Genomic DNA, 20293 nt, shown 5'->3' on the forward strand with positions numbered 1-20293 from the left:
AACGCTGCACACACATAGCATGCATGGAATTAGTTTTTGCTGGACACCTGCAGCCTTCCTCATGCTGTTTTCTGTCCGGCCTGCTCAGCAGATCCACCTGCTCCACTGATCCACCTTTCCTCTGGCTGCTTCTTGCCTTCAGTCTTTGCAATCTTTGCAGTCTGTGTTCAGTTTTTCAGTGTGGTACTAGTGAGCTTGGGGTGTTTTCACTGTAAACTGGGACAGCGTACCACAGATACTACCTAGAAGTAACTGCACTTCTTAGCCTGGTGTATTCTGTACCATTTTAACTTGTTAATTCAGCAGATAGCATCACCTGTTTCTGTGCTTTAAGAATGTTTTAGGACTTTCTGAGATGTGCAATACTCCATGTTGAGTTGGACAAATAGTTCCTCCCCCCCAAAAAAAAGAAAGTGTGCAGAGGCTCAAATTTACAATTTGGTTGTGATATAAATGATTGCTTGCCCTTTTTTTTGTTTGTTTGTTTGTTTCCCGGTATTTTCGGCCACTTGTTCAGGGAGAAGCTGAGCTAATTTATTTCCTTTTTTACACATCACACTTCCTAAAAAGAGGAGGCTGAACTCTCTGTTAAAAATTAGTCAGGGAGTAAAGCATACAGAAATAATGAGCTACATAGTCTGATGCATGAGATTGTATCTGTAGCCTTCATACATAATTCCAGTCCCTGTTCTAGTGTTATTTAAAATGTCATAGAAGAACAACATGGGTATTGTGAGACTAACCTATTTAGTGTGTACAGAGCAGACCAAAGTATGCAGTAAAAAACACACATTAAAATAACTGAAGTTTTTTGGATCTTCTCTGATGTTCAATTTTAAACACTTTTCTCATTAGCACCATCAGTTAATTCTTCAATAAATTCTTTAAAAGGTGAGGATGGCAAACTAAGGCTTAATATAAGAAATACCGTGAACTTCCATATTTCGTGTCATAATCACCTGTCTTTAGCTCCATCAGTTGTGGTGGGCAGACACCCACCCAGCCACCTCACCAGGACAGCAGAAGAACATAAGATTGAGAAGCTCATGGAACAAGATGAAGACAGAGAGGTCATGTACCAATTGCGGTTGCAAACAAAACAGACTCAACTTGTGGAAAATTAAATTATTGCCAATTGAAATAGACTTAGGTAGTGAAAAACAAAGGCGATCATTAAAACACTGCTTTTCCTCCTCCCTCTCCCAAGCTCAACTTGAATTCCTCACTTTCAACTCCTCTACCTCCTACTCCTGAGCAGCACAGGGGGATGCGGGGGGGCGTCCACACCAGCTCCCCTTCGCCGGTCTCACCCCCGCACGCCGTTCCCGCCCCAGCGCGGGCTCCTCTGCCCAGGCCGCAGCTCCCTCAGGACAAACCCACCCGCTGGGGCGGGGGCTGCCCAGGGGGAGCTCTGCGTGGGGCGGCTGGAGCCCCTCCTGCCCCTCCTACCACTCTCCCCTCGGGACACGCAGGGCTGGTTCTCACACTTTTCCCCTCAGCCCTGCCCGCCGGGCAGCGTTTTGCCCTTTCTCAGCGGCGCTTTCCCCGAGGCGCCCGCCCGTGTCTGAGGGGCTCGGCTGTGCCCTGCGCTGGGGCCGCTGGAGCCGCCTGTGCCCGGACCGGGGCGGCGCGGCCCACCCTCCCCTCACTGAGACCCCGCAGAGACAGCGGGACCCGCTGCTGGCACCAGGTAAATTTTTCTGTGTAAGTTTATATCTAATTCTGTTTAAATTGGCTAGAAGGCTTTGTCTATTCGGTGAACTCAAAACAAACAAACAAAAAGTATCAAAGCAGGAACAGCGGCGGCCTTGAAAGCCATTAGCGTGAAAGCTTTAAGAGACATTCGCCGTATAAATCCATCAGACGCCACTGCAAGTTCAGTCCAGAAGCAAGAGAAAACAGTGGCCTCTCAGATGCTGGTGGGAGGTGGACATGTTTGGAAGAACCCCCTGGCGGTGTGAGATAATTTCTTTAGTCACAGTTTGTTGAGGTGCTTATCTTTTGATAGAACACAAATGATGGTGCGAGGTGGCCTGACACTTTCTTGCCTAATGCCCTGTTGTTTCTTGGTTTCTGCAACATCTGCCTTTCCAGGGAGTGCTGTAGACATTCCTTCCCCTGGACTCACTGATGAACAGTCCATGCCACCATTTTCTTCCCTACTCTTTTAATAGCTTACTTTTAATTTTGTCCAGAAATCTTCAGTCGTTGTTACTCAGTTTAAGGCAGTACTGAATACCTCAATAAGAAATGACATTGATTTTTTAATAACAGTTCATCTCAAGCTCGAAAATTGGGATTTTAAGTACGTCCTGGTAAACGTCAGTTGCAGAAATACACACTGTAACAATTTTGGTTTGGAACACTCTAAGAAGGCGTATCTTCTTTTCCTTTCTGAATTTATTATCAGTATAAATATTATTTCTACTATAATTATGTATTCTTCTGTTTCCTCTTTGTTTGTCAAGTGTAATGAAAATGAAAAAGGATCTCACAAACAGAAATAATACTTTTCTCATGTTTAGCGTAACAGGTCTTTCCTCTCTTCTTACACTAGACTGAAAAAGATTCGGTAGAAACATTTCTTACTGATACCTTTTTTTTTAAGATGCTTTTGCCACTTTTATTCACACTAATCAATATTCCAAGAATATTCCAAGGTGTAACACTCCATAGTATTTCAGGATTTGTATCTTAAACACGTGGAAGCTGGGGGGAAAAATATTAATTAAAGTATAGTTACATCTGTTTGCCATTAATGTTATTCCTTGTTCATAGAAGATAACATTCTTTTGAATATTTGGACAGTTTATCTTCCATTATACTTCTGCTGGTACTGTGCATCCCACTTAATTTTAGAAACAATGTATTGCGTGTGTCAAATGACATTTTGCTAAGATGACTTAGCACCTTTATCTAGGTTGACAAAATGTCACTTTTAAGAGGTACCATAATTTGGAATTTACTTTTAATAGAGTGTTTGCTACATAACCTGCCTGCATGATAATAACCCAGACAAACTAGTACTCTTTCTGTCTTCTTCAATGGCAGCTTAACATGCCACACAAACTACTTCCTGTCAGCTGCTGGAAACAGTGTGTCATGAGAAATACATAAACTGTGTTTTTAAAAGTTTTGAATGAATGAACAGGTCCGTCTGCTTCAGTGCTGCCAGTATTGGGAGGATGGTGCCCCCGTAAGATTGTGGTTCTTGGTAGACATTTGCTGATTTTGCAGTGCCTCGGTGATAATGTCTTCATCTTCTGTGGCTAGCCCCACATCCAGTGACAGGAATAGCTGTGAACTCACCTTTCACATGAGCCTTTCCCCCTCCTACTTTTTCCAGCCCTTTTCTTGGAAATATCTAGATTTTGATGAAGGCAGCAATCACAAGCATAATATGGCCTTTGAGCTTGTTACTCACTATAGTTAAATGGATTATTAACTCTTCCTTTTGAACTTGATCATAGAAACAATTAAGAGATATTCTTTATTAGTAAATGTAGGCTATGCCCTTTTGATGGGAAAGGTGAGTGATAACGTGTAGTTTATGCAGTTATACCTGACAGCACAGACACTTATGTAGCTCCAAGGCGGGTATTTATGATATAGTATTATTTGTTTGGTGGTAGTTACTTTAATAACAATGCCTTGTTATCACACTAAAAGTATTTCATTTCTGCATCATTAAACCTTACATAACGAGTCTAACAGACACACAAAACACTTAAAGGTAATTAATATTGAACTAAGTAAAATGTTCCAATGTTTTTTGTTTTTCATAGGCTCTGGTCTCAATGATGGGCAGTGGCATGAAGTCCGATTCCTAGCTAAGGAAAATTTTGCTATCCTCACCATCGATGGCGATGAAGCTTCAGCAGTTCGAACAAACAGCCCTCTACAAGTTAAGACTGGAGAGAAATATTTCTTTGGAGGTAAAAAATATCAAAATAAATATCAGCTTAAGCTGCTGTTGTCTTTTACTCTACAAAATAGGTGAAATGAAGTTTGGAATGTAACTCGAATGTAATTTGTTCATGTAGATCTTAATATAGCTAAAATGGCTAGGTTCGTGTTTTTTCGCTGACTCATCTATGTTAATATTTATGAAAATCAAAAAAAGGCCATCAGAACTCTTGGATGTTTTGAATTTATGTTTACATTTCTATGTTAAAAAGCCTGTGTAGTGTGCCAAAAATATTTTTGATACAGTACTATCTTAAAGGGGAAGGCCATTAAGGGTTTTTTCACTAAAGCGTAAGTATTATTTTTCATACTGCTAGCCAGTGTTTTTTTAAAACAGGCAATTCAGCAGTGACTTACGGTCTTTGTCCAAGCAGAATTCTCAGTGAGCTCAGATGCTAAGATCAAATAAGAGTTGTAAGTTGTACTTTTTAAGTGTTCCACATATGTAAGGTTGCATATGAAAGATAACACAGATTTTTAAAGTAGAATTTATCAGTTTTGGAAACAGATTTTTTCAAACTTAGAAGGTGCATATCTAATAAAAATAAAAAATAAATGTGACCGTGTAAATAGTCATAACATTACCCAAATGAAAAAAGAAAAGATTAGTGGCATGTGAAGGACCTCAAGTAGAAAGGGAAAAAAATCCTTCAAGGTTATTCTCGTTTCCTTATCTCCTATCAGTGGAATCATTAAAAATACATATGGAAATTAGTATTTAAATAATGTTACAAAACTAATATGTAGTTAATTAAAAATAGATTATAATCCTTTGGAGACTGATGACACACACTTCCAGGAAACATTGTGGTGATGATGATAACACAATCTAAGACAAATATTACCAAATTAAAGTTGATCTGTCACAAGAGGTAAACCTTCTGTTACTGCAACATGCATCTTCTCCAATATGCTCAGTTTACCTAGTATCCTGATAGCTTTTTAGCATATTGCTTCAAATAAAGAGTTCTAGCATAGGCAGTTGCCACATGATAAAGCTTTAAAGTTATTTTGTCAAAACATGCTACCTTCAATTTGTCAGAACAGTCTGAGACATTTTCATTAAATGAAGTTGTTAAGCATACATAGGAGAAAATGGAAGAAATGCCATACATAATACATCCAGTGTTAAATTCTGTTAATTTTCATAGGTAAAATCTCCAGACCATTATTTCATTTCTGAAGAGAGAGTGATTGATTTTTTCTGAAATGTCTTTTACCTCTGAGTCTCTGTTTGTGAGGGATAGATTGTCTGGTCTCTCCAGGTACTTTTTATACCCTTTCTCAGTCAAAATACAGGTTGAATTTTTGTCATTTCAGCTGGATTCTGAAATCTGCTTGACTTCTAATTGTTGACCTGTACTTTATAATTTCAGCATCCTTCCTTAAAAAAAGTGTGCATGAAGGTATTGTTCTAGGGGGATATGAGAGTCTATTGTGAATTTCCTGAAGTGTTGTACCCACAGCTCTTCACCCAAATACATGGTCCCTTTGCATAAACTAGTTTTTTTTTGTTGTTGCTTTTCCTTATGTTTTCTAACTGGAAAGGTCTTCTAAAGGTCTGTCAAAAGAGTAATGGTGTCCTAACCTTCATGTCAGATTTTCTTTCAAAATAAGAAGTTTGCATTTGCAACACTGCACTTTCGTATTTTAACTCTTTCAAGCTGTGAATCTGAGGAAGCTTCATTTCTGACTTGGATCTGAGGAATCCTTTTTAGTATGCTCCCACATTAATATTGCTATATATATGTTAGTTATTTTGCTATATATATCTGTGAATTAGAGATTAATTGCAACTTAAAGACAGTCTTTCAGATGCATATTAGAAACACAATCTTGATATTCATGATTTGCATCTTATAGGCAAATGTGGTTTTGTTCTATTCCCTCTGTATGTATGTGTCTCTCCTTATTTTTCTTAATAAGTGCTTCAAGTTATGGCTGTTAGTAAAGAATATTTGCAAGAAGATGATGTAGAGGCAAGAATCGTGAAGAACTTCAAACATTTGCACCACTTGGTAACTGTCATCAGAGAAGATGTTTTCATTAGTTTCCTTAGGAGTAAATTCAGATAAGAAAGTGTCAAATATGTTTTTATGCAATAATGCATAATTGGTTAGGAATGCGACAACTGCCTCTTGAATCCACAGGATATTTGTGGGTTTTTTGCAAACAGCTAGATGGCTAGCAAAAAGAATTGATGATGATAAATTTTCAATGTGAAAAGGAATCCATTAAATTCCTTTGCTAGAGATCTGAATACAGTCAGGTATTTTTACTATTAAACGTTTCTATTATTAAAATTCAAACATATATCACATGTGCAGAAGTTAAATGATCAGTTTTAAAGACAGCAGTGTTATGATATTAATACTATCCTACTGTTACATTTCCCGCTCTTCCAAAATACTGAGAAAGCTTAGTCCATTGAGCTTTAAGAGAGTTTGTACAGCATTTCTGGAAGTCTCTGAGCACATACACTCTTCCTAATTCATCGTTGAAAGACATACCACATGTGTGCAAATGTTTTCTTCTCCAAACTTACCTTTTACCTGATGTCAAAATAAGGGTGCCACTTTATATTCTGGTCTCCCGATGTCAACATAGCAAATATAAACTATAGGCACTGATGTTGTCTTTGCTGAAGAAAAGATTTAAAGTTGGCATTTCAGCACTGCAGTACAATATTTTTTTCAAAAATATATTGGGGAATTTATGGAGAAAAGTAATTCCAATAAAATGGGTACTGCCTCAAAGTACTAAGACAGACACTAGATAGACCTTTTATGTGAAAATAACTGCAGCTTTTACAGTAAGAAAAGTACCACATATTTGAATGTGAATTCTTGAGAAAGTGTCTTTTTCAGAACAAATATAGTTTTCATATATTTTTATCTTAACATTACACTAGTAACATCCCATGATATTAGTTTTATAATAAAATAGACAGTTACCAAAATTGGGAATAGAATAAAGGTTGAGTGGGGAAGGAGAACTTCACTATGCCAAATGTAATGATAAAATATTCTAGATAAACAAAAAACATTAAGCTGACTTTTACATGGGTAGGTTTGCAGTCATGTCTGGAAAAATCCTTAGTTTTACTTTATTTTACTCAGTATATTTTGAGTAGAACTTGATAATGACTCAGCCCACTGTAACTACATAAATAATAGGAGGAATGCAGAGATACAGGACAGTCGTGCATTTACTCTTAGCATTAGAAATTTTGGCACAGGCAGGAACAAGCCTGTGAGCCAGAGTGCTCTTTCCCTCTGTGCATGCAAATGGGTACAGGGAAGGCCTCTTGAACGCTGTGTAGACGCTAAAGGTGTTGACAAAAGAATAGCTCGTTTGGACACCAAGTGGTGTACTGGGGCAGGTTAGTCACCCTCTCTGTCTACTAGCAGCCTCCTGCTACATTTTGAGAAAGTTGGTCTTTTAGAGGAACCAGACCTGATTGACACTGTTTCCCTCAAAACTAGTTCCTAAATGTGTTCTGGTTATCCCTTATTTTATTCATTCATTTGCATAGAAGTGCTTGTCATTGACCACCAAACCCAGATTTTTACATCTACAGCAATATTGGAATAAAGGAGATATGGAAATCAAAAGAACTAGCTTTTCTAGTTTTGAAAATCATGACTAAATAATGAGAGTAAAACATAAGAAGATTCTTTATTTCCCTGTCAGAGAATAAATCAGGTTCAGTACTATTATAGTTTTTCGTTTGTTTGTTTTTTCTTCCTTCGTGCCTCTCCTAGGCTGTCTCCTAGCACTACTAAGATTCTGCCAAGGGACAAACAGCGATGATGTTTTATTCAAGCCTCAGAGTTAGGGGTAGCTGTGCTAAACATCAGGCATTTGTGTAGATTGTGTGCTGGTGGATGTGAGAGGGTGGGTGCTAATTGCTGATTGCACCTCTGTATAACTATTCTCTCCCCACAGGTTTTATTTCCCTTCTCTTTCTTGTCTTGAACTTGTTGTTTTGGAAATAAGTGAACTTCCTTTCTCTAGTAAGCTCTAGAGAATGATGTTTCTTTGTTGTTTCCAGTTATCTGCATGAAACAAAAAAGCAGAACAGAGAAAGTGAATCACAGAGTGAAAATGAGTCCATTAACCTCATTTACAGTGTTGGAGATAAGGGGCTTTTGTGGGGTGTCTTAAGCTTGCACCAAACCACCTAATAGCTGCCTAGTGCCCAGAGGAAATACTCGATTAGAGAACTAATTTTGACTTGTTTCTATTTTACAGCTTTTCTTTTTAATTTTGTCTGCTTTCCCTCTCCTTTCCACTTGCTTAAAGACAGGAGCGTTTTTAGTATGAGTGATAAATCTTCATTGAGAACAGAGGTATGCAGGGAGCATCTGTCAATCCATTGTGTGCTGCTTTTTCTGACAAGCAAAGATGAATGGACTATGCAGTAACTTTCCTGTGGGACACCAGACTATTGCATATAGAAAGCCCTTCCTTTCTGTATAACTGTACAAAATGTATGGAGTCTTGTCCCTGGAATAGAATTCATTTGTTTCTGAAAGTTAGGTTGGTCTAGAATGCCATAGAATTAGAGGTGGTGGAAGGAAGAGGGAGGAGGGAAATAAGTAAAAGAGACAAAATACCTTCCTCTGTTTTACATGTGCTGGGTTCTTGTGTGTGTGAATCTTCCTTTCTTAAAACCTGCCATTTATAACCAAAGCCTTTGGTGGTGTGTCTACATTTTTAATCAATTTATCCATTGTTATCATTGTGCAAATTGGTCATTAACAAGTGATATAGTCGTGGTCAGACTTCCTAGATAGTGTCACAGGGATTTTAATAACACTCAGGCTATCATAATTGTAACTATTGTCAGAAAGGGGGCATGGGATTTTTTTTGTAGCTCAAATTCAAATCTGTTCAGCAAAACTGAAGTTATCTGTTACCTAATAAATGAAGTTAAAGACCCAGCTGACATCACTCTCTCAAGCCTGCAGCTTCTCACATCTCAGTAAGATGTTGGATTGTATTCGTATTTCTGCATGTTGATCAGATTTTTAATGTCAGGGCTTCGGTTTTGGTGGCCACTTGTTTCTTTTGCATGTATAACCACAATTTAGACTGGTCAAATTTGCATTTCTTGTGGAAAGAGTGCTTTTAGGGTGGTTTGAAATCTTTCTTCTCATGATCATGGCTCTACTGTAAGCTCAAATACAAATCCTTGAGGAGAACACAAAGCAACTCAAAATAACTCAGACTGTAATGGAATTTTGTGCATCCTCAGCTCTTATCTTCAGGAATCCTCCTAGGTCAGTCCTACAAAATTCTGATAAACAGAAGAAATTGAAATAAAATAATTGGAATGGGTTGTGATTTTTAACAACCCTCATGCTTTGGATTGTTAAATCCAGAATGTTTATAAGTCAATAGATGAGTGAAGAGTGCAGATGTGCAGAATATATAAACCTGACTAAAGCAAGGAAGGGGTTTTGTTTTGAGAAAACAAAAAAAGAAAAAAAAGGCAGGCAATTATGGGCACCTATCCCAATGCTCTTCAGTACATGATTCAAATTCACTGTTATCTCATCTGTTCTCTCCCATGATGAGCAATGAAACAGCTGAATTCACATTCCCTTTATACAGCTGACAACACTGAAAGTAGTTGATCAACATTGCCCATTAATGCTTTGAGTTTTATGCTTTTTTCATCATGTTTAAAGTTTTGTTTATTTCATTCAGATTATTTGAATGTGAGACAAATGAGACCACGCAATATAATGGTGACATTCTGTGGTTAATTTTCAGTAATGTCAGTAGTATTGTTAGTGATGGTATGGTGTGGCAAGCTACCAGCACCTTGTATGCAACAGTACAAGCAGAAATGCTGCAGGTTGGTTGATCTCCCGAAGGAAGACAGTTGCAGGCAGAAGCTGATCCCCTGTGCAAGCAAATAAAAGATCAAATGTATGTGATGTTGGAATGGATATATGGGAGCATGACTCTTTCTGGCGTAACTTCAGCTTTTGAGCAAAAGCCTGTTAGAGGTGAGAAATGTCTGCCCACTGAAAAATGAATGAATGAAGTTTTTAGATGTGCTCTCCTTGTTATACAACATAAATCTCTTGCTAAGCTAAAGATGTTAGCCACAGAGTGTATATCTAGAAGTTTCTCAAACAAAGTGATGTAACTGAATCTCTTCTGCTTTATTTTCTTGAAGCACTAAAGCAAATTTCTGTGTGCAGCAGATAAAAGAATGACAAATTTTTCAGTATGTTTTAATTTCTCTTACTGGCATTTGAAACAAAAACAAAGAATGAGGAAGAACATATACTGTAGGAGAGTAAATCTGCCTGGACATGGGAAGGTGTAAACTGACCTAATGGAACTCTGTTCTCTCTAATGCTGTTTTATATAATTTATTTCCTTTTTCAGTGAACGCAGTAGTCATATGGTTGCCCGAGTCTCAGAAGCAAGTTGTATAAAATCTTTGAATATTACAGAAAACTCAGTTAAAAATAGAGGAAATTCCCTGCATGGTATAGCTCTTCACTCTGAAGGGAAAGGAAAAGGGCTTGTAAAAATTAGTAGCACTTTTCCTCCTCCAAAAGTTTTTCTTTCAGAAAATATCTGGTGAAGACCCAGAAGAGAGGTGTTGGAGACACACTCAAAAGTGACAATTATACCTGTACCCTAGATGTTCCTCTTGCTGATGCTTTAATAGGTCAACTGTGAGGTCTTTGGTACCCGTAGCTGAAAAAACTGCCTGCAGGAGGGGAAAGGTAGGTATTTGAACATGCAGTGAATGTTGAGAGGAATGTTAGTGAGTACTAATCACTAGACAGTACTAATGAGGGCTGTATGGTTTTAGAACACTGAAAATAATGTAATCTATTGATGATGTTAGGAATCACAAATATGTCTGTATGAGTGTGCTGAATAGTGTTGGGAAAAATAAGCACGTAAGCCAAATAGTGGAGAATGCTAATTAATGCTGGAATAGCTCTTCTACCAACTTACCCTGTTTTTCAAGGGTATCCTAGCTTTTGTATGAATGTGCTTATTGTCCACTGCCACAATTCAACACATCTACAGAATAATTAAAAAAAAAATAAATTCTCCATACCATCAGTAGTTTTGGGGAGTGACTTACGGGTGCTTACCAGTGCATTTTCCATAGGTGCTGAAGTATCTGTGATTTTTCTCTTTAAAATAATAGAACCCACCTCAGCCTCCCCTTTTCCTCCCACCTCTCTGAAAGTGAGACAAATTATCAAAAGCATTTCAATGTTTTAAGTATGTAAATGAGCACCTGTTAATATTAACAACACTAAGAAAGAAGATGTCTACCTACTATTGATTCTGCTGGTAGTCAGACAACTGACTGACATGTTTCAGAATATCTACATATCTATATAATTGTAAACATGCAAAACTTTGGAAATCTGATTTAATGAGTCCTAGATGCATAACAGGAGGGAAAAAATAAGGATGTGTTCTAAAACTCACCAAAATATGGTGTTTGTGAAAGTGGGAGATAAAATAAAAATATTGTTATTTGGATTAAGATGCCTGCCTGACTCATACGGTCTGAGCTGAGAATGGTTCTCAGGGCTAATTGTAAATACTGGCTCATGTATGAAACCTGACTAGAGCTTCAATTAAATTTATAATTACTGTCTGCTGCTTCTAATATAAAAGCAGGTAGCCCTTTGTGTCTAGGGCAGGCTGTCAATTAAATCGTTGCATGCCTACAGTCCCAGGTTGTTATTATCGGCTTTCACTGAAGACAGCCAATCCCATCGCATAAAAGTGACAGTCTACAGCTCTAACAGGAACACTTATTAGTGACACTTTTGTAAATCATGAATTAGAATTTAAGGGCTTATATCTTTCTGAAGAAAGAGCTTTATTGAATCTCATAGTCAGTGGCTTAGAGCTGGTTTATCTACATAAATTGGCAAAACTGAACTGTGAAGCTGAAACATAATGTTTAAAGCCCTGTTTTTCCCTTATCAGCAAGGCACTAACTTACCTGTGAAATACTTTGCAGTGGGAAGTAACAAACTGGAGATGCACAAATCTCCAGTGTAGACTGCTGATGGCAACTGGCTTATTGCCCAGTTTAAGGGCATTCAGTTACCTTGTCAGTGTCAAAGTATGTCCACATTAAGTTTAATTTTGGGTGGATAAGGTTTTGGTAATGCAGTGCTGAATGTTTGATATTGATGATCTTTTCAGGAGGGAACTGATAGTTAACTAGCAAACTGCTAGATGATTTTGGATTGTTGTGTCCTGTCAAAGATGCTGTCATTCAGCTCATTCACTGTTTGTTTGTGTGGGGTTTTTTGGTGTTGTGTTGGTTTTGTTTGTTTGTTTCTCTAAGAGCAATTTAACTGAGACTGGACAATTAGTATAAATACTAACCTTAGAGCTGTTAAAAATCTTGTGTTTATGAATGAAGAGAAGAAATAGAACACTTTTGATGGATAATGGTCACTGTCAAGGTTGTATTGTAAACTGGAGAAAAGGGAAACTAGATCTGTTGCCAGGGCAATAAAAGAAACTTTTAGCTTTTCTGAGTTCATCACCCGTGATACCAAGTATATGCATAACTTAAATGGTCCTGAGAAGTGGTTTTATAGTCTTTCTGCTTCTCCACTGAGACCTGCGTGCTTATAATTCAGTCTTGTCCAACAAGTCCAAGTGACATTAGACACTGTTACTAATAATAGACAACGACTGAAAATCCTTCAGTAAACCAGCTTTTATTTATTAATAAGAACAAACCAAATAGTGTTGTAGAATAACATTGTGTATGCTATTTGTGTGTCTGTGTAGGAAGAAACTTGCTTTAATATATAACAACAAAAGTATTCTCTAGATGGCACTAAGGATATTTCCTTGTGAATCTTTTTCTGAAGTGAGGCCTCAAAAAGAAGCAAGCTTTAATGACACTTGAAAATGCTTCATCTGCTTGTTGCGCTTATTTCGTTTTCATCATTATTACTGACCAGACTTCCCCAAACGCTTTCTGTATGTACTTACTCGTCATTAATGTGAATTTTTTTTTAAAACTGATTTTTATATTTGATTCTGTATGTTGGAAACTTTCTGTGGAACTTTAGAATAAATTACTTTTTTAATTAACTAGGCCTGTTTTAATTTCACTGGCATCATAAGCAAACTGAATGGAATTTTGAAAAACGACATTCAGATCCTATGTTCCTATGATTGGGCAACCTGTTCCTATGAATGAAAACGTCTGACACTCTTGCTTTTTTTTGAAACTCTCTCATTTATACTTACTGTCTTTGCAATTTGTGTTCTCCATAGACTTGATAAGAGATCTTCCTTGTTTCATTTTGCTTTATTGCATTTTCAGTATTGTCTTTTATAAAGAATTTAGCTAAAGGAGAAGAGAAAACGTGAATGAGAGGGAAAGTTTACCATCTTTTGTTAGTTGAACACGTTAAAGATCGTGATGTGAATAAACAGTGCTCATGCTGTTAGTGACTCTCAGATTCTGTAGATACGTGAAGAAACTTGATAGCACAAAGCTATAGCACAAAGAGATGAAATGCTGCAAATTTTGATACATGTTGAAGAAAGGTCACTGAGGAATTATGCAACTGTAATTATAAATTAATCTTAAATATTTTTTGAGAATGGTAGTGCTCTTTTTATCAGTTACATAATCCTATTTCATTTTTAAACAGATTTATTATATTTATGATCTGAGCAAAAGTCAAACAGGACAGGTCTTTATGAATACAGTGAGTGGTCTTCAAGAATCCTACAAATACTAGCAACAAGATTGTAATAATATCTTTTGCTAGTGCCCACAATATAAAAATATCCCTGCATCGTATGCATATGTCATTTGGAAAGTGGAATTCTCATTTGGGTCAGTGGCCATATTTTGCTGCATAAAAACAGTGATTCATGTTTCTAGTTTTGAAATACATCATAAAACACTGGGATGGGTCTACAAAATGAAACAGCCACATGTGCGTAAGTGCACACACATTAAAAACTTGTTTAACAGAACTAATCTAATGTTTTACAGAAACCTAAACCATTGCTTCTAGTACTTCAACTTTTTGATTCTCAAACGAAGATGCAAATGCCACAGCTGGTGCAATGTAACTGTAGAAACAATCCCTGAATATCATACAGGCATGTAGAATTTGAAGCTTTTTGTTGCTGTTTCTGTTGTGTGCTTTGACCTGTAATAGGCAAGTACTTACAGTAGAATTAGATTATGCCCTATGCAAGGTCTGTTTAGTTTTTTGTTGAAGCCTTTCAGAGTTATGTTCAGACACCACAGCTGACACTAGTCCCCAAAAAGTTTGACTTGGTTTGCGTACATACTTTGTATAATTAATATTCTGAGATCTCAAATGACCTTCTAATTTAAAATTGATAACGACAGGTTTTCAAAAATCATATTTGATTAGGAGAGCAGAAGAGTATTGCAACCAAGGATCTCCATGGCAATTTTGCAGTAAATTTTTCTTTAATTGCATAAAATACATTTCCCATTATTTGAATATTTTTGGAAGTATTGCTATTAGAAATGTACTTGCAGTTGCTGTGGGTTCCACTGTGTTCTTTACACAGATGTATTTAAGAAAGACTTTGTCTAATAAATGTATTCTTAGTACATCATTACAGCTAGGCAGCTGTCCTAGTCTTTACATTTGTTTCCCAATCAAGAACCAATGTGTAAGGGCTGCCTTGGCTTTCAGTGCTAACCCAGATTTTACTGTGCTGAAAAAAATAAATATATATATATATATTTTTTCAACAAAGTGATGTCAACATTCAGGGTGATCTTAAGGAAATGTGTTTCTATCCAATGTATTTTTAAAGTTTGGAGTATGACATGCAGAACATTTTTCTTTAACCATCATTTTTCATGAAACAGCTCTGAAACTACTCTCATTGACACAGCTCACTCAATTTTCTGCTTTGCTACTATCAGAAAATGCAAAGGCAGGAATAATCTGATTATTAGCAGTTTTCAGAAACAGCCTTAGAGTTTGATCATTTGGTCTGCAGTTTCATTAACTTTCATCATCTCAGAAACTCACAAACTGTATGTGAGATGTCCTTAGCAAAATAAATAGCAGTATTCTTCCTGTATCATAAGCACAAAACTTTGAAAAATTTTCCTTGTAAGGAAAGTAGAAGAGGAATTTAAAAAAAATGTACAAAGTGCATAGATAATTTTAAAAAGAAGTGACAATCCGAGAAACTTATTGCAAGACTTCTTTAAAGGGTATTTGTGGGTCAGTTTGCATTTTATAGGAGAATGACACAGTGCAAATAAAATTTTCAGTTATTGTTATTGATACTAGTGGTATTAGAAATTAATAATCTTATGCATGAGGGATAAAGGTGGCACATCCAGGAATGTGCTTTGAAGATGCACTGAAATGAATACTCTTGTAAGAGTAATACAACTGAGTCTTCCTGTGTATTAATATATTTTTGATAAGCAGTTCATTTTTAAAGATTATAGGAAGAGATTTGTGTTAATAAAATATTTAATAGTGTAAAAATGGTACTGTGTTCAAGAATGAAATAATTTTAGGTAAACATTAAATAGCATTATTTTGTTTTACTAAAAGACAAGAACAATGTTTTTTTTAAACTGAGGGAAGGCTAATTTTTTAACTCAAGAAGAATAAAATGTTATTTTATAATTTTCTGAGAGTTTATTCTGTCTCCTACATAGCAGTTGTATAAAAAGGGAGGAAAAGGAATATAGTTCAATATTTCAGATTCATTATTTCTCAAGCTATGAAGACAGGTATGCCATACAAAAAGAAACCACCTTCTATTTCTTCTAATGGTTTTTGTGTCACATGGAGTTATGTATTTACATATCTCAGACTCTTATTTGCAAATTGATAACTGGTATGAAAGACTTCAAATATGCTATATTGTGTGTATCAGATAATAATGGAACAAATTTAACCTTAGATGTGGTGAAGGCATGCACCATTGTTTCACAGCTAGACGTTGTGATGTACTGATGATGCCAAATTTTATAGAATGATAGCCACAATATGAGAGTATGAAGTAATATTTAGGGGAAGAAAAGAAGCATGCCGTATTTAAAACATCACTTTGAATTATAGAATCATAGAATCATATTGGTTGGAAGAGAACCTCAAGGTCATCAAGTCTAACCGTTAAACTAACACTGAAACTAAACCATGTAATGAGAATCTCATCTATGTGTCTTTGAAACATTTCCAGTGATGGTGATTCAACCAAATCTGCAGGCAGCCTGTTCAACTGACAACCCTTTCCATGAAGAAGTTTTTCCTAATATCCGATCTAAACCTCCCCTGGCACAAGTTGAGGCCATTTCCTCTTGTCCTGCCACTTGCTACTTAGGAGAAGAGCCCAACATCCTCCATGCTACAGCCTCCTTTCAGGGAGTTGTAGAGAGCGATAAGCTTTCCCCTCAGCCTCCTTTTCTCCATGCTAAATAACCCCAGCTCCCTCAGCCGCTCCTCATCAGATTTTTGCTCCAGGCCCCTCACCAGCCTCGTCACCCTCCTCTGAATCCTCTCCAGTGCTGAATACAGGGGAACGATCACTTCCCTAGACCTATTTGCCACACTATTTCTGATATAGGCCAGGATGCTGTTGGCCTTCCTGGCCACCTGGGCACACTGTTGTCTCATGATCAGCCAACTGTTGACCAACACCTCCAGATCGTTTTCCATTAAGGCAGCTTTCCAGACACGCTTCCCCGATCCTGTAGCACTGCCTGGGCTATGGGTTTGAAGTTGTTGTGACCCAGGTCCAGGACATGGCACTTGGTCTTTGATCCAGCTGGTCCAGATCCCTCTGTATGGCCTTACTACCCTCCAGCAGATCAACACTCCCACACAACTTGATGTTGTCTCAAAACTTACTAAGGCTGCCCTGAATCCTCTGATCCAGATCATTGATAAATACATTGAAATGAACTGGCCCTAATACTGATCCTTGGGTAACACCACTTGTGACTGGCTGCCAGCTGGATTTGACTCCGTTCACAACTCTTTGAGCCCGGCCATCCAGCCAATTATTTACTTAGCAGAGATTATGCCCATCCAGGCCATGAGCTGCCAGCTTCTCCATGAGAATGCTGTAGGAAATGGCGTCAAAGGCTTTACTGAAGTCTAGGTACACAACATCCACAGCCTTTCCCTCATCCACCAAGTGGGTCACCTTGTCATTGAAGATCGGGTTGGTCAAACAGGACCTGCCTTTCATGAACCCATGCTGACTGGGCCTGATCGCTTGGTTGTCTTGAATGTGCAATTTGTCTTGAATCTGCTATTTCATACTGTATATTTTCATACATTTTTTTATAAAAATAAGTTACCTTTTGTGGGGATTCTGATTCTCAAGCAGTCTTGCATCAATGTTTTGGAAGCTGAAGGAAAAATGACACAAAATAACCTGTGATATATGAAGGATGTTGAACTCTGCAGATGCTAGTACCATTGTTCTGTGCATTTGTGAAATACGGATGGATGAAGGAGAGTGTAGCCAAGTCATTTTTGGGTGTAGACAAGATAATCTAAAACTGTAAGGAGCCAGTTGTTCATAATTTCCAGTGAAATCACAACTAATGTGCAGTGTACATCAATAGACAAAGCAGACTTTGCTTTCTGACTTCACGGCCACACTGCTCTTACTACCTTTCTGCAGGATGTTGGGAAGCAACAGGCATTTAAAGGGCACTAAAACAATAACAGTGACCCAGAACCAACACATCTTGTGGGTTCCTTTATAGAGTTCTCACTCAATGCCTTTTGACTTGAAACTAACAAAAAATGTTTTGCAGTTTTTAAGAGTACAAATATAATGAATCTTCCTTTTTTTAAAAAAAAAAAAAATTATTTAACTCATTATTATTCAGGCTATATTACTGACAGCTAGATATGGTGCCATGTACTTGCTTATTTGTCTGTGGAAGGGCTCCTGTTTTCAAGCAATTGGGGTGTCTTGTTCCCACTTTAAGTCTAGACAATGCATTCTGGATAATGTGGGCTTGTATAACTCCATCTTGTAATTTCTTCCCCTTCATTCTCTGGGTTAGTCTGATTCTGGAAACATTATTTTCTTAAATGACTGAAATGCATTTTTGAGAGTGTGCCTTTACCTTGTATTCTCTCTCTCTGCACATTATCATGCTGTTTTACTTAGGGTTGGTTATAAGGCCCTGAATTCCTTAGGCAGCATTCTTCTTGTGGTTCTTCCTCTTACTTTTTTTCTCTCTGCCTCATTTTGACTCTATCCTCCTCCCTTCTTTCCCAGAACACACTGCTTAGTATCTCTCAATCAACATGAAGAGATGAATGACTTCTATTGCAAGAAGGGAGCATAGAGGCTGAGCACAATATACTCTAATTTGTCTTCTGTCTGAATGTAAAGCAGGCTCTATCACCCAGGCTGCCAGGCGAGCTTGAGGGATGGTAGCTGTGATCAGTTTATCGTGTGTTCTCATCTCTAAGAAAACTAAATGAAAACATAAAGTTCCCAGGCATTGGTGGGGTACATACTGATAGCACATTACTGCTGGCACTAAAATTTAGATCCACACTGAACTGTCAGGATCTTTTTATTTTAAAAGGGACGGGATGTTTGTACTTACAATCATGAAGACAGCTATTTCAAGGAAGGTGTCATATGTCAATACAAAATAAGTTTAAAATGTAAAATATATTACTGAACATTTTTTTCTTTTTGGATGAAGGCCAAAAAAGCTTCACTTTTGGGTAAGCATACCCCATGCACACACTGCGTCACTGGATTTTTAAGTTACACTTTGGTGTGTGAGTTTGAAGAACTGATGCTAATGATGGTCCAGAATTCCAGAATTAAAAGTTTGTACATTGTTCATGAAAATCAGAGAAGAATGTAAGAGAATCGGGGGGTGTGAGGGAGAAAAAGAGGTAGATTAGGAAGTGCAACAAGCCCCCATTGTTTCCTTTAACATGTATTTTTGTTTCATTTTACACTATGTCCTTCTCTCTCTGCCTTTACATAGAAATACTTTTCAATCCAGGCTGATTTTTTTACTTCTCCTGAGAAAAATGTGCCATAGTTCCACACAGGAAAGATCCCTGAATGATTTAACTACAGCTGACCACTTCGGCACTAGCAGAGTTTTTGCTGACTTCACTATAGTGATAAATCTTGTGGAAAACTGTATTGGAAAACATAGGTGTTGCTTAGAAACTTAATGGAGTTGTTTCTCTATGTGTCTTTTTAAATTGTACTTCAAAACAAACAGACCAACACTGATGAATCATAAAATGGCCAATTACACTATTTAATGGCTGAATTATACATACATTAGGGGCTATTTCCCTAGTAAATTTTAGGCAGTTCTGACTACCTCAGAAGTAATTTCTGTGCCACAGAAGTCCTTTAACATTAAGGCAGATACAGCCTAAGCAATTAGAAGGGAGCTAGAGGTTTTGCACATAGGAAGAATGCTGTCTGTGCAGAAAACAGTCTTTTGTTGAGGGATAATGTTAATAAATTTAGATTTCCTATTTCCAATTCCTTTGTTTTCCTTAGCTTAAAATATAGCCATTTTCTCTGTTCCATATGCTCCTCCCAGGAGTACACAGTGATCTGGCAAAAAAGAACACAGGTGCCAACAAAAGGTCAAATATAAGGCTGACACCAGAGATGCAGCTAAAAGTACATTTGATGATACAAAACTGGGAGGAGTGTCTGACACACCAGAAGGCTGTGCTGCCATCCAGAGAGACCTGGACAAGCTGAAGAGTTGGATGGGGAAAATTTTAATGAAATATAACAAGGGCAAGTGTAGAGTCTTGCATCTGGGCAGGAACAACACCAGGTTCCAGCATAAGTTGTGGAATGACCTGTTGGAGAGCAGTGTAGGGGAAAGGGACCTGGGGTTCTGGTGGACAGCAGGATGGCCATGAGCCAGCACTGTGACCTTGTGGCCAACAAGGCCAATGGCATCCTGGGGTGTATTACAAGGGGGGTGGTTAGTAGGTCGAGAGAGGTTCTACTTCCCCTCTACTCTGCCCTGGTGAGACCACATCTGGAATATTGTGTCCAGTTCTGGGCCCCTCAGTTCAAGAAGGACAGGGAACTGCTGGAGAGGGTCCAGCGTAGGGCAACAAAGATGATTAAGGGAGTGGAGCATCTCCCTTATGAGGAAAGGCTGAGGAAGCTGGGTCTCTTTAGCTTGGAGGAGACTGAGGGGTGACCTCATTAGTGTTTATAAATGTGTAAAGGGTGAGTGTCATGAGGATGGAGCCAGGCTCTTCTCAGTGACAACCAATGATAAGACAAG

The 20293-nt window shown here is 37.8% G+C and overlaps 1 protein-coding gene across 5 annotated transcripts in view; it reads left to right on the plus strand.

Annotated features, from left to right (window-relative positions):
• CNTNAP2 (contactin associated protein 2) overlaps window positions 1-20293 on the plus strand; it is a 1147495-nt gene that overhangs the window by 607203 nt on the left and 519999 nt on the right. For all 5 annotated transcript variants that reach the window (XM_065052118.1, XM_065052119.1, XM_065052115.1 and 2 more), the window contains exon 9: window positions 3786-3935. In XM_065052118.1, coding sequence (XP_064908190.1) covers window positions 3786-3935 — 150 coding nt within the window. The remainder of the gene's footprint in view (window positions 1-3785; window positions 3936-20293) is intronic.

The sequence above is a fragment of the Columba livia genome, chromosome 2 (genome assembly GCF_036013475.1).
Source record: "Columba livia isolate bColLiv1 breed racing homer chromosome 2, bColLiv1.pat.W.v2, whole genome shotgun sequence".
Classification (NCBI taxonomy): Eukaryota; Metazoa; Chordata; class Aves; order Columbiformes; family Columbidae; genus Columba; species Columba livia.